This window comes from Primulina eburnea, chromosome 8 (assembly GCF_022965805.1).
Source record: "Primulina eburnea isolate SZY01 chromosome 8, ASM2296580v1, whole genome shotgun sequence".
Classification (NCBI taxonomy): domain Eukaryota; kingdom Viridiplantae; phylum Streptophyta; class Magnoliopsida; order Lamiales; family Gesneriaceae; genus Primulina; species Primulina eburnea.
Window position 1 is genome coordinate 37922926 of NC_133108.1, and position 15425 is coordinate 37938350.

General features: G+C 33.1%; 3 protein-coding genes across 3 annotated transcripts; all 3 read left to right on the forward strand.

Annotated features, from left to right (window-relative positions):
* The first annotated feature begins 353 nt into the window (after window positions 1-353).
* LOC140839249 (secreted RxLR effector protein 161-like) lies at window positions 354-1306 on the forward strand. The gene is made up of 2 exons (XM_073205887.1): window positions 354-441; window positions 798-1306. The coding sequence occupies exons 1-2, from the start codon at window positions 354-356 to the stop codon at window positions 1304-1306; spliced, it is 597 nt and encodes a 198-aa protein (XP_073061988.1).
* Window positions 1307-5643: 4337 nt separating this feature from the next.
* On the forward strand, window positions 5644-8879 carry LOC140839563 (uncharacterized). Its single transcript, XM_073206364.1, has 5 exons — window positions 5644-6542; window positions 7055-7139; window positions 7231-7400; window positions 7603-7877; window positions 8463-8879. The coding sequence occupies exons 1-5, from the start codon at window positions 6167-6169 to the stop codon at window positions 8637-8639; spliced, it is 1083 nt and encodes a 360-aa protein (XP_073062465.1). The 5' UTR covers window positions 5644-6166; the 3' UTR covers window positions 8640-8879.
* Window positions 8880-13005: 4126 nt separating this feature from the next.
* LOC140837940 (polygalacturonase inhibitor-like) lies at window positions 13006-14202 on the forward strand. The gene has a single exon (XM_073204020.1). The coding sequence runs from the start codon at window positions 13070-13072 to the stop codon at window positions 14072-14074; it is 1005 nt and encodes a 334-aa protein (XP_073060121.1). The 5' UTR covers window positions 13006-13069; the 3' UTR covers window positions 14075-14202.
* Window positions 14203-15425: the final 1223 nt, after the last annotated feature.

Here is a 15425-nt window from a genome sequence, read left to right on the forward strand (position 1 = left end):
AAGGTGTTAATGACCCCGAACCACAATCTGTTAAAGATTGTCAACAAAGAAATGACTGGCCGAAATGGAAGGAAGCTATACAAGCTGAATTAGATTCTCTAGAAAAACGTAAAGTGTTTGGACCCGTAATTCAAACACCTAAAAATGTAGTCCTTGTAGGATACAAATGGGTGTTTGTACGAAAAAGGAATGAAAATGATGAAATTGTAAGATACAAAGCCAGACTTGTAGCTCAAGGTTTTTCTCAAAGACCTGGAATAGACTATGAGGAAACATACTCACCTGTGATGGATGCCACCACTTTTTGATTTTTGATTAGCTTGGCTGTATCAGAAAATTTGGACATGCGACTAATGGATGTGGTCACTGCATATTTATATGGTTCACTTGATAACGACATATACATGAAAATCCCTGAAGGATTTAAACCACCAGAAGCAAGTGATACAACCCCCAAGACCATGTTCTCAATAAAATTGCAAAAATCATTATATGGATTAAAACAATCCGGACGCATGTGGTACAATCGTCTTAGCAAGTTTCTACTACAAGAAGGTTGTACAAATGATGTTATTTGCCCATGTATTTTTACAAAAAGAACGGATGAGGGTTTTGCAATCGTGTCAGTATATGTCGATGATTTAAATCTTATAGGAACTCCCGAAGAGCTCACCAAAACTGCCAATTATTTAAAAAATGAGTTTGAGATGAAAGACTTGGGAAAGACAAAGTTCTGTCTTGGATTGCAAATTGAACATTTTCCGAAGGAATGTTTGTTCATCAATCTTCATACACAGAAAAGATATTAAAACGCTTTTACATGGACAAAGCACACTCATTAGCATCACCAATGGTCGTCCGATCACTCGACACTAATAAAGATCCTTTCCGTCCACTTGAACATGGAGAAAAAATCATTGGTCCTGGAGTACCATATCTTAGTGCAATTGGTGCATTGTCATATCTTGCAAATTTCACTCGACCAGATATAGCATTTTCTGTTAATCTCCTAGCAAGATATAGTTCTTCTCCAACCCGAAGACATTGGAATGGTGTGAAACACATATTTCGTTACCTTCGTGGTACAACTAACATGGGATTATTTTATTCGAAAAAATCAGATTTATCTTTAATAGGATATGCAGATGCAGGCTATCTTTCAGATCCACATAAAGCCAAATCCCAAACAGGTTATGTGTTTACACGAGGGGACACTGCTATTTCATGGAAGTCGACAAAGCAAACTTTAACCGCGACATCATTTAATCACTCTGAGATCATTGCAATGCATGAAGCAAGCCGATAATGTATGTGGTTGAGGTCCGTAGCCCAACATATTCAAGAATCATGCGGGTTACCAACAATGAAAGATAGCCCGACGACTATATTTGAAGATAATGCTGCTTGCATCGCACAACTAAAAGGAGGATATATCAAAGGTGATCGAACGAAACATATTTCGCCAAAGTTTTTCTACACACACGAACTTCAGAAGAAAGGTGATATTGATGTACAACAAATTCGTTCTAGTGACAATGTAGCTGATTTATTCACAAAAGCGTTACCAACATCAACATTCAAGAAATTGGTGTACAAGATAGGGATGCATCAATTAACAGATCTTCGGTGATTGAAATCAGGGAGAGTATTAGTTGTTGTACTCTTTTTCCTTCGTTCAGGTTTTTCCCACTGGGTTTTACTGACAAGGTTTTAACGAGGCAACATTGGATTCTCCATCAATCATATAAGGGAGAGTGTTATATATATATATATATATATATATATATATATATATATATATATATATATATATATGATATTTAGGTGATTGATATGATTGTAATATTCTTTTTATAGACTAACCTCTCTACATTATAAATAGAGGTGTTTAGTTGTAATAAAGAGTACTTGTTTTCTTTCTCTCTACTAAATTTATAATAAAAAAAGTTTATTGTATTAATTTTTTTGCTATTTTAAAAGACTAATATTATTTTGTATAGAAAAATTACGGTGAGTCGATATTTAATGACTTAAAAATAAATAAAATCAAGAAAGTAATTTCGAAGAAGAAGCATAAATCACTACGCCAATTTTTATTAATTATGATCAATGTAATTTTTAAATGCAAAAACTTATGTGAGACGGTCTCACGGGTCGTATTTTGTGAAAAAATATACTTTTTATGCTAAAAGTATTACTTTTTATGGTGAGTATCGGCAGGGTTGACCCATCTTACAGATAAAGATTTGTGAGACCGTCTCACAAGAGACCTATTCATTTTTTTAAAGAGATTTGAGTACTTTGTTGTTTATTAATTGTCAATTGTATTTCTAAATTTAATAAATGATATTTTTAATTTCTGATTATGTTTTTTGATGAATAACTTGTTTTTTTTTTCCAATTTTTTCTTATATTTTTAAAAATTAGTTTCTATATGATGTTCCCTCTTGATCCTTAAAAGTCATAATACAACATTATAACATTGTGAAAATACTAATTAGGGTTCAACCTATTAGTATTTTATTGAGTTTAAAGTAACGAGTCTACCAAGAAGTGGCTTGTACAATTAAAAATACTAATATACATACAATTGATGTATGAGACCGGAACCAATAACTATTTTTGCTAGAGAAGTGATCGAAATATGACGTTTGAGTTGTATATGTATAATATTATCACACTTAATTTAAATTGACTCGAGAAGATATAATTAGGAAAATAATTTAATTCTATAATTCTAATAAACTCGACAATATTATTTTCCTTCAATATGATTTGAGATATTTGAGTTAAGTTGTTACATCATTCACACTTTTTGGTAAAGTAACAATCACTTGGTCCTATAATTAGTATTTGGACCAATATCACATGTTTGATACACATGCATGAATGAAAAGAAGTACAATTATTAAGAGAATGATTGTTGAGAGAATAATAATTACTAATGTGATTGAAGAGCCATCGAAACATAACGTTTTGATCATACATTTTAAAATATTTGAATTATATAACTACAATAATCTATATCTTTTCTAGTCATATTTTGTTACAGTATTGATGTGACACTGAAAACATCAGAAAATGCTGACATATGACACCGAAATTGCTGATGTGACATCGAAAAATATCAAGTGTCCGGAATCACACCAAGAATTGGACCATAATTATCAAGAGTAAAAAATTAATTTACCAAGATCAAAATTTGTGGAAAAAATAGATAAGAAATAAGATCTAGTTTGAGAAAAAGGCCGAAGGTTTCATGCAATGCTTTGCAAAATAAATACCGTGTCAAATTATCGTTTTTGTTCTGTTAGAAGTTGCACTGAATAAAAATAATTATTCATCTTTCTATAATATGGATAAACATGAATTAATAAATTAATGATTTTATTAAGTCTAATTAATGCAACATGAGCAATAACACACACATATATTTCTAATTCATTAGTTGATATCCAAGAACGTTGAGCAAATATCATAATTGTTAAACGGTGATGGTTTTTGCTTACTCTATGTTATTGAGAATTTTTTTCCCTGCCCGATATTTGGTTATTTGCGATTTTGGTCTACAATGTTTTCAAAATTGAGTTATAATCATGTATTTTATTTTATTTTACTATTTCGGTAATTTGTTATTCAAATTTTTGTGTGATCCTGAACAAATTAGCACAACGTAGAAAAATGACTAAAATTGCAAACAAAAATACATAACTAACTAAAACTGAATAAAATAGAAGATAAAATCGCAATGAGCAAACATGGAAGACCAAATTTACTAGTTTCCCTTCTTAATTTTGATAGATGTGTACTTGTGTTGCTTTAATATGGACACAATCTTTAATAAAGAAATGATTAATTTGCTCTGATTTTGATATACTAACTTTTAATTATTTTGGTCAAATTGTTGATGTGACATCAAAAAATCCAAGTTCTTCTCGTGCCAAGTTAGTATTTCTTGGTGTCATGTCAACACATAAAAAATCAAAGTTTGTGTACCAAAACCAAAAATTGAAAATTTGGTAGGCCGAAACCAAAATAGGCAAGTTAATGGATAAAAAAAAATTCCAAATGTAAAAATTGTTTTAGGAAATAGAATATTTAACAGAAATATATGAAACATTTACGACCATTTTGTGATATTGTTATAGATTTGGTGGGCGATGGCATTACGTTCCTCTTTGGTTCCTCCTTGTGATCATTATGTAAACAATGCATTTGTCTCCTTTAGTCCATAGAATCTGCCAAAAACATGAACTTCTTGTGCCTTTGGCATCCCATAAGAAAGCTAGACCACCAAGCTTATTCCACGGCTAAACAAGTATTCAAAGTTCATGATATCAAGTTCGCTGCCAGGCCGGAATTTGGTTTCTCGGAGTAGCAAATATAAATACCAGGACACCTTGTTTTCGACTCTCGACTACAGCAAGCAGTGGATTTTCTTGAAAAAGGTGTGCATGATGGAGATTCTCTCATCTCGACGTATCGCAAATTTGGCGATGTTAGGACAGAAGAGCTGATGAAGTAATTATTTGAATTCTTTATGAAAAAGTCGGAAGATGAGAAGGCGTGTGACGTAGGCGTGGAGTTTATGGCGATGACGAATGATTTGTTTGGTTCAGGAAGAAAAGTCAAATCTTTGTTGATTAGATTTGATGCGTTAATGGATGGAATCATATTGAAACACGGGGGAAGAAACTAAGTGGGAACAGAGTGATAAAAGATATGGGGGACATTCTTTTGAATATTTCAGAAGATCCAACAGTACTTGAGGTGAAGCTAACTTATAGAATGGGAATCAAGGGTCTTTTTTGGTAAGATTTCTGATCACGTCTCTCTATTTTATTGTAGTAAAATCGAATGAAATTGAAACGAAGGAACAGGACCTGTTCTTCCTGATACAACAAGCGTGGTACTTCAATGGGCACTGGCAGAACTACTTAATCTGCATCCATCTGCATTATAGAAACTGCAACTCGAAATCGATCGATAGTGGGATTAAACAGGCTAGCACAAGGATCCAACGTCTCAAATCTACGTTACTTGCATGTTGTCGTGAAAGAAACTCTGAGACTGCACCACCCTTCACCATCTCTAGTATTCAGAAAAATGCTATTATTAAGAAGATTTTTTTTGATTCGATCCCAAAAATAGGGATGCATAACTAAAATGATGTTCTCCGCAGGAAATATATTCTGAATGGAGTAGACAATGCATTCTATAATACGTATTGTCAAGTTAAAATTGGGAAAGAACTTTGGGAGACGCTCGAGAAGAAATACATGACATAAGGAACTTCAAATACTTGCGTGAGATTCATGCATAGGGAATGAGTCAAAATCAATCCTTCCAAGTTGCTCGACAAGAAGGAACAATGCATAGAGTTTATAAACTCACACTCCTAAGCTACTAACGATATGTATTGAGTCATGAAACTTAATCTTAAATAATTTTGTTTATCTATTTATATTATTAAAATATCCGAACAATAAATTTTTAACATTTTATCATAAGATAATAATTTTTATTGATGAGATCGATCTATTATTATTATGATGAAAAAATAATTTTGACGTAAAATATTATATATTTTCACAAGTTAAATTCATCCTATAAAATTTACGCGTTAATCCATATAAGTTTTTGTAAATTCACGTCAAAATTTTATTATCCACCGCAATGTTTAATGGTTGACCATATGGCCCCACTGAAAATCCGCCCCGTTCACCCCAACCTCCTCCTCCTCTGGCCGGCCAGATACCTCCCACGAGATCCATCCAATCTCCCTCGAAATTTATTTTGTCTGATTTTTGGTCGTCTAATCGTCCCTACATTTCCGAATTTTGACTAATTTGTCAGTTTAACTATAATTCTGCGATTTTCTATGAAATGGAAGACACACTGGATTTAGTATTCGTTTACATTCATTTTCTTTGTTCATGATTTTGTAAATCTTTGGTTTTTCCTTTGTGGTAAAGTCATTGGAAATCAAGATTGTTTATTTTGAAAATCTTGGTTCCTTGGTGGCTTGTCTTTGTTCTGCACAGAATTAGATCATTTTGATCTGTTGGTGTTCTTTTATGATCTGGGTTCTCTGGAAGAAAAATCCAGTCTCGCATTGATTTATGAGTTTATTGTTATCAATCATCAGTTTTTTGTTCTAAAACAAATGGTGACGGTAAATCTTGGAACACTTTACTATTTATTGGACCATGTATATGGTGCGTTGTTGCACAGAACAAAGATAAGTCCCCCATTCTTTTCTAGGGGTTGGGGTGGTACAAAGCTTGAGCTTTTGGAGAGAATGATAAAACAATTGTTTCCTGAAATAGAAGGGCAAAATTGGCCTCCTGCTTTGGTTCAACCAATTTGGAAAACAGTTTGGGAATCAAAGACAGCCTGCCTTAGAGAAGGGTTCTTTACAACTCCTTGTAATGAACAGCTTCTCAGTGCATTGCCCCCTGAATGTCATAATGCAAGGGTTGCTTTCCTCTCCCCGAAATTTGTGCCACCACAGAGGTTGTCCTGTGTTGTTCATCTTGCAGGTATAATGGTATTAATCTGGTTGCATTATCTTCTTATAAATTAATATTTATCTGCATTGTCTTTGTTTGCTTGATACAAAGTAGATGAAGCTGATGTGTACCGTTGAGCTTATTTTTGCTTTTCTAGTATGGTGCCATGAGTGATGGATTTTCATAATGTGAAGGCATAACTTTAGTCTTTCTCATCCACTTATTCGAGGCTTTATAATTTGACATTTTTCTATGGCTTTTATATATTATATTTGACACTTATCTCCGTTATGAAGCGCAAGAACTGTAAGTGCCAAATTCATTAAATACAGGGAAATTGAATGCAAAATACCCCATTTTCTTATTTGTTCTGGGGCATTGTTTTTAAGAAATTTTCAATTTTACTTATACAGTCATACTTGTACACTTTCGCACACTAACTTATAAATGGAATATATGTTTAAATCCTGATTCATAATTGTGGAAAATGGGAAATTGGGAAAATGAAAGCTTTGTTTTGATTATCTTTCTCCCATGTTCAGGCACTGGAGACCATTCTTTTGGCAGGAGGTTGCGTCTTGGTGGGCCATTGTTGAAGGAAAACATAGCAACTGTGGTGCTTGAGAGGTTGGAATCACAATCTTTTAAACTAGTAGATTCCACAAATGATTATGTTCTCATCACAATATGGAATCTAATTCAAGCTATTGGTTTTTAGCCCTTTTTATGGAAAAAGACGTCCTATGCTTCAGCATGGAGCAAAACTACTTTGTGTAAGTGATCTGCTCTTATTAGGAAGAGCGACTATTGAAGAGGCTCGTAGTCTTTTGCATTGGTTAGATTCTGAAGCAGGGTTTGGGAAAATGGGTGTTTGTGGACTTAGCATGGGTAAGACTCAAACCTTATTTTCGTAGGTATGCCATAAATCACTTAGAAGGATTTCCTTAGAGAGATTCATGTAAATTCTAAGAAGTGCTGTGAATGACTTATAATGTATCATCATCATGTGGCACTTGGAATCCTAGATTTCTTTTTATGCTTATATTCATACGTTATGAGCAGTTTCGTATACAATAGTATGTTAATGTAGGAGGAGTACATGCTGCCATGGTTGGATCCCTGTATCCCACACCTATTGCTACGCTACCCTTTCTTTCTCCACATTCCGCTGCTGTGGCGTTCTGTGAAGGGGTTCTAAAGCATGCTACTGCTTGGGAGGCACTTCGAGAAGATCTTGGCTTGCAGAAGGGTGTCATGACTATTGAGGAAGTTAGAGAGCGCATGCGAAATGTGTTGTCTTTGACGGATGTCACTCGATTTCCTATACCCAGAAATCCTAATGCTGTTATATTTGTTGCTGCTAGTGTAAGTATTATTATATTGTCACAATTTGCATATAAAACTTGGTGTATAGAAGATTTATCTGACGCCAAGATTTTCTTAGCAATCTGAAAATTTTAGATCATGATCAATGTAGCTTGAGTGTTTAAAGCTAAACCTCATGTGTGATAAGGTTTTTTTGGCCTTCCGATTTTAAACCTGACAATTTACTGAACTAATTTTCTGACCTTGGACTTTGTCTGATTGTATGGCTTTAAAGAGTCATCTCCTGTTTTAAGTTGAAGTTTCTTGTTCACTTTTATGCATGAACTTTCCTTCTGTTTATTATGAGTATAAATGTGAAATTAACAATCGAGCATTTTTTATTAGTTTAATGTTTCTGAGGTAATTTTCAAATATTTTCCAAGACTGTTGATGAAATTTGATACTAGTCCTGGATAATTCTCTTCGTCTCTGCTCCATGCTGCAACGTTTAATGCATTTAGTAATTGCTAATGATTATATTACCAATGATTCTCGGAGCCAGAAATGTATAGCCATTTGGTGTTGCTTCACTTTCAGTAGAATCTTGATCGCTAATCAGATATTTTTTCTTTTTCTCTTTTATAGAACGATGGCTATATTCCAAAACACTCTGTATTGGAGCTTCAAAAGGCTTGGCCTGGGTCTGAAGTGAGATGGGTTAACGGTGGTCATGTATCGTCTTTCCTTCTTCACAACGGACAGTTTCGCAAGGCCATTGTGGATGGACTTGATAGATTACAATGGAAAGAATCTCCTTCATGACATCCTGTGCGAACACCATACTAATGAATCTTGCGTTATCTCTTAACCTTTAACACACGTTTGAACGTTGTAGTGTAAAAGAATGAATAGAAGGGTGCTTTGCACATTAAATCTTTAATTTGTTATTAATAAGAGAATAATGTTCTTCCGGAGAAACTGTCATTATGTGAACAAAGTATCTTATGCACATGGTCGCTTTGTACTGTGATTATCAGAACTAAATGTGAAAATTCTGGTGTCTGTTGTGCTCCTTCTTGATAAGTTTGTTCCAAATTATCTGGTAAAACGTGTATTGGCAATGGGTTTAATGCATGGAAACTGCTTTGCTTTCATTTTCGGAATCCGAAAATGATAACGCCAGGGAAGTTTATAGTATAGTCTATGCACATTCAATCGTGTCTCCGCATAAACTTTGGATGCGTAATGTTCTCTCCCATTTACGTGTTAAAACTGTGTTCAGACATTTGGTTATACATTTTCTTGTTATGAATCTAGCCTATGAGTTGGGGGCTTCATTCCAGACGGCAGACTCTACATCATGTATCTGGTAAAATTTACTTGGTAAAATGTTCATTAGATATTAATGAGATGGAAGTAAATTTCGACTGTCCTTGGACTTCTGTTGATTTGAGTCGTGTCAAGTTAATGAATGTGTGGAAAAAGAACAGTAAACATGAGATGAGATTGCATCCATACGAAACACTTCATTCTCTTTTTTTTTTTTAGAAAAAAAGATATATTGGTTGGGGTTTCAACAATTAGGTATCGAAATCGATATCTCGTCTCAAACATCTCTTTCATTGTTTTTGGGAGTTAGGTGATGAGTTTGTTGCAATGAATTTAAATCTCAAGATCTCATCCAAAATTTAGTAATTTAGTGTCAAATGTACTACAGGTTAACACCTCTTCGTTTTTTCCTAAGTTAAGATTTGTGGTTTTATGGTTTGCATGCATGCAACATACATATTGTACCCTCCATGCTGTGATTTTTATAATTTTTTTTTTTTTTTACAATTAACAATTATCAAATTGGGGGAAGATATAGAAATTTAAGATTTTAGTGGAAATTCAAGACAAAATGAGGTGTGATATATCAGACCACTACAATAAATAATTTATCCCGATCGACGATCCAATTATAATTAAAACTAGTTTTAATTAATTTAGACCTTATATTTAAAGATTTTACTAAGAAAACATGTAGAAAGTTAACATATTATATTTTATAATATATTTATTTATTAATTTAAATAATCATATCAAAATCGAATTAACCGACCCAACTAACCAAACTGTTTTGGTAGAAAACCGAACCGATATGAAGAAAAATGATTCGGATATCGGATCATATATTTTTAAAACCGAAATAAAAAAAAAAACCGACCGATGAACACCCCTATTTCTTGATGAATTTCTTGTCTTTTTTTTCCTCTGTCTTCACTGCGACAAAAATAGATTTTCGCACCGTGCAAATTCTCTTTTAAAATTATGTGCATTTAGCGACGGTTCGGGATGCATTTAGCGACGGTTTTAACTGTCGCTAACTTAGCGGCGATTGTTTAAACCGTCGCGGATTCCATTACAGCGGCGTTTATAAACTGTCGCAACTATTAGCGACGGTTTAGCGACGGTTGTAAAAACCGTCGCAATATAGCGACGGTTTATATATATTTTCCGTCGCTAATATCTGACCCACGTGTGCAGCATCTGCGCTCCGTAAGCGCGGATTGCAGTAGTTTTGAAATGGTTTTTTTTTTTTCAATTAGTTTTGAAAAAATTTTTTAAATTTAAATTAATTTTAATAAAAACCCAGAAATTGAAGATTTTAGTGGAAATTCAAGACAAAATGAGGTGTGATATATCAGACCACTACAATAAATAATTTATCCTATAAAATACGTTATTTCAATAACCCTTTCTTCACCAAACTTAACTCTACTATTTGTTAGGTAAAATATAACAAAATAAAATATTATAGAAATTTACCCTGATGTAATTAAATTTTACATAAAATTTTATTTTGTTATATTTTACCTAACAAATAGTAGAGATGTAATTAAATTTTACATAAAAATTTATTGTACATGAAATTACATTTTACATTAAAATTCAATATATTTCAATATATATATATATATATATATATATATATATATATATATATATATATATATATAAATATATTTTACAATAGATACTGTAACTGATATAAGGGTGATAATGGATCGGGTTTAAACCTAACCTGTATTAAACCCGTTCGGGACCCGGTATAGCGGGTCTACAAACGGGTCAAAGCGGGTCTCGGGTTTGGTCAAATCCGCCCCAGCCAAAATATGTCTACATATTTAAAATATAAAATATATATGTATATATACTATTAATGATATAATTATTTTTATATATATATAAATATATTTTACAATAGATACCGTAACTGATATAAGGGTGATAATGGATCGGGTTTAAACCTAACCTGTATTAAACCCGTTCGGGACCCGGTATAGCGGGTCTACAAACGGGTCAAAGCGGGTCTCGGGTTTGGTCAAATCCGCCCCAGCCAAAATATTTCTACATATTTAAAATATAAAATATATATGTATATATACTATTAATGATATAATTATTTTTACACTAAATAATTAATACCTTATCTATAATTTTAGGTTATAAAATTTTTGGATTGAAATTATTTAATTGTATTATTATATGTTTAATATGAAAGTATATCATTACAATTTTTTTTGTTATCAATCGAATACAAGCCAATATATTTTAATTTGTGATAATATTTTTTTGCCTGAATATTATTAATATAAATTTGACATAAATTTAATGATTTGTTAATTTTTAAATATTTATTGACTAAATATAAAATTATATGTTTTCGACTTGTCCAACCCAAATTAGATCCGTCTGGTTCGCGGAGCAAGGAGGGTGCCCAAACCCGGACCTTTTCCAAGCCTATGTGCACTCATGATAAACTTTATGTCAACCTTGTAGTAATCTAATTGAATCTAAAACTAATGTACAAAAGATATCTACGTTATTATTTAAACTATTGAGCAAGTATGATGTTCTTACAAAATAATAGACTCATAAATAGTTCTTGAAAACAACAAAAACAAATATTAGAAGCAGAAAACAAAAACAAAATAAATCAACTTTATCAAAAAATAAAAACACAAAAACTGTTCATTCAAATTAAATAAAAACATAATTTCGAACAATTTAAATAAAATCATAAAAATATTTACAAATATATATTTTATAAATTTATTTATTATGTTTATCGCAATTATTGACGCGCCAATAAATTATAGTTGGAAAATGTGAAATATATATACGCACGTCACAATCGGGAGTCAAATTCAAATTCAAGATCTTTGGAGTACACCATGCATGTCATTTGGTATTAATTCCTGCTGCGATGTAAAATCGTCGACATCAAATGGGAACATCGTATACAGAATTTTATCCAAATCCGTAATTTTATTTTCACAAATTATATATATATATATATATATATATATATATATATATATATATATATATATATATATATATAATGGAATGAGTCAATAAATAAATTAACGATATAAAGATCAGCTTTTACGGTGCACGCCTGAAATTGTTGACTGAATATGTTTGCATGATTTTAATTTCAATAGTTTTAAGCATTTTCAACGATTATTCTGGAAAAATATTTACTAAAAACCATCAGAAAATTATGTACCTAAAAAATCCTATACATTGTTTTCTGTAGAAATAGTCATTCTGCTATTAACTTTCGGAATTAAATTACTCCTGTCAAAAAAAAAAAAATTCAAAAATTACGGTAATTTTTTTAAAGTTTTTATTTTATTTTAAAACCAAATTTCGAATATATTAAATAAATTTAGCTACATTTTTAATGTAAATATACCGTCTATACAGAAATGGACATGGTCATTGCTTGCAATAACACAAAAAATAAAAAATAAAAATCCAAGCTACATATTTGACTATTGATATATTATCAACGAAGATAAAGTCGGAAACCATTTAATTTACAAGATAAAATTGGAACATTCTTCACTTGGTCAAATGTTGAGCTCGTTGGAAAGCAGCAAATCCACAGATTTAGGATTCATTTTCTCGAGTCACATAACAGCAACTATAAAATTAGATTTGGTTAAGTTATTATCTAGTGAAGGCTGTAAATAATAAGTGGTTTGAAGAATTAGTAGTGATCCAATCTTTGAAAATTAAATCTTGTCAAACTAATTAATGGCATATTGTTTCATACCAGCAAATAATCGATCAAATGATCAGTTGAGTTTATGCTAAACCGGGAGTAATACTAGGAAAAAAACATCTATAAATATTACTTGATTGCTCTAGCAAAATCCCACAATTGGGAATTGGAAAACTTGCTGTTTTCTAAGAAAACAATGAGTCCCTCGAAATCTTGTTTGATTCTCTTGTTTTTGTTCATATTATATGCGTCTCAACCATTTCCCGCTCTTTCAGCCACGGAGAAGTGCAACCCAAATGACAAGAAAGTACTTCTACAGATCAAACAAGCCTGGAACAATCCCTACCAATTGGCCTCATGGGATCCCAACACGGATTGCTGCACTTGGTATGTCGTCAAATGTGACTCCAAAACCTCCCGGATAGTCGAATTCGACCTCTTCGACGCCGAAATTTCAGGCCAAATACCGGAAGCCATAGGAGACCTCCCGTTTCTACAGTTCTTGAACATGCGAGAACTCACCGACCTCACCGGGCCGATCCCACAATCTATAGCCAAACTCACTGATCTTAACTTCCTCAGGCTAAGCTACACCAATCTATCGGGCCCTGTGCCGACATTTCTTAGCAAACTCAACAAACTCACTTTTCTTGACTTGTCCTTCAACGATCTCACCGGTTCGATCCCTCCTTCACTATCCCAACTCCAAAACCTCGATGCCCTACGGTTAGATGGGAACAGACTCGCCGGGGTTATCCCTGATTCCTTCGGGACATTCACTGGAAAGGTCCCGGATCTTTTCCTCTCGGATAATCAGCTGGCAGGACTAGTTCCAACATCTTTGGGTGCCTTGAGCTTCTCCCAGCTGGATTTTTCGGGGAACAAGCTCTCAGGTGACATCTCATTCTTGTTCGGAGCCAACAAGGCCTTGGAAATAGCCGATTTTTCTAGCAACAAGTTCGCATTTGATCTCACAAACGTGAAGTTTCCACAGAGCTTGACATCATTGGACTTGAGCCACAATACGATCACTGGAAGTCTGCCGCAGGGATTGACTCAGTTGAATCTGCAATACTTGAACGTGAGCTATAACATTCTGTGTGGGCAGATTCCAGTCGGCGGAAAGCTGCAGAGCTTTGATAGCACTTCATATTTACCAAACAAATGCTTGTGCGGTGCTCCATTGCCTTCCTGCACTTGATTTTCCCACCATCGACAGAAGTCTTCTGCAGGGGTTGGGCAGTAAAATTAAGTAAATATATATTTGCCATATATACTGTACTATTTAATAAATAAAGCAATAAAGAATAAGCGAGCTTATTGTCTTGATGTATTAATTAAAAGTGATGCCCCACAAGTTATTTGATATTGGTTTAATATTGTGGGCAAATAATTTCTCCAATATACAATTATATTTTATTAGAGTTAGTCTCATGTGAGACCGTCTCACGGATCTTAATCTGTGAGACGGATAAACCCTACCCATATTCACAATAGAAAGTAATAATCTAAGCATAAAAAATCATACTTTTTCATGGATAACTCAAATAAGAGATCCGTCTAACAAATACAACTCGTAAGACTGTCTCACACAATTTTTGCCATTTTATTATATGTTTTATTTTTAAATCGATAGAAGCTTGGATTCATGTTGAGTCGATCCATATCAAGTTAACGGATGCAAAACATTATTGTTTATTGTTTTACAAAAAATTATAGCTAGCTAGAGTGATGTAACTCAGATCTTTTAAATCGTACAACAACTTAAACTTCATGTTTTGATTGTTCAACCCAACAATCTTCATCACGATAATTTGCACTTCTTGCAATCAAATAAAATCGAACTCGTGACATTGACTCTGACATCTCAATAATTACACTTCTCGCTGGTGTTAATGGTGCTATTCAACTTTTTTAAACCATAAATCAGTTCAAACACCACATTTTAATTGTTCTACTCAATAAAGACAATTATCGCACCTAACAATGAGAATTGGCGATTTTTCCTCCAGGTTCCGCAGAGAAAACCCGAAACATGACTGGTTTGAAAAAAAAAATTCGGGTTCGAAAATTTTTTGAATCCCCAAAATAATTTGAGACGGGTATGAGGATATTATCCTCGTCCCTGAACCCTCCCTGGTAATAGTAATTGGTACTATCATTAATAATAATAGTAATAATAAATTCGGGTTCGAGTCTTTGAACTCGCCATATTATTACTTTTGAAATTGGGATAAGGACGAAGATGAAGACTTGATCCCCGTGGATTCAAGGATTCCTCGAACCCGAAATAATCGGGGATGAATATGAGCATGAGCGAAAATACAATACGAGACAGAGATAAATATGACAGACCCATCTTCTCGAGGCCTTTGACATCCTAATGAGAATGCATCCACATGGAACACCTCATTTTATGATAAATTATAATTTGTCATATTATTTACAAATTATATATATGATAAAAAAATGACCAAAATAAAACAAAATGTAAATTATAAAACCAAAAACATAAATTTCCTTATTGTTTTATACCATAGTAGAGCCACATG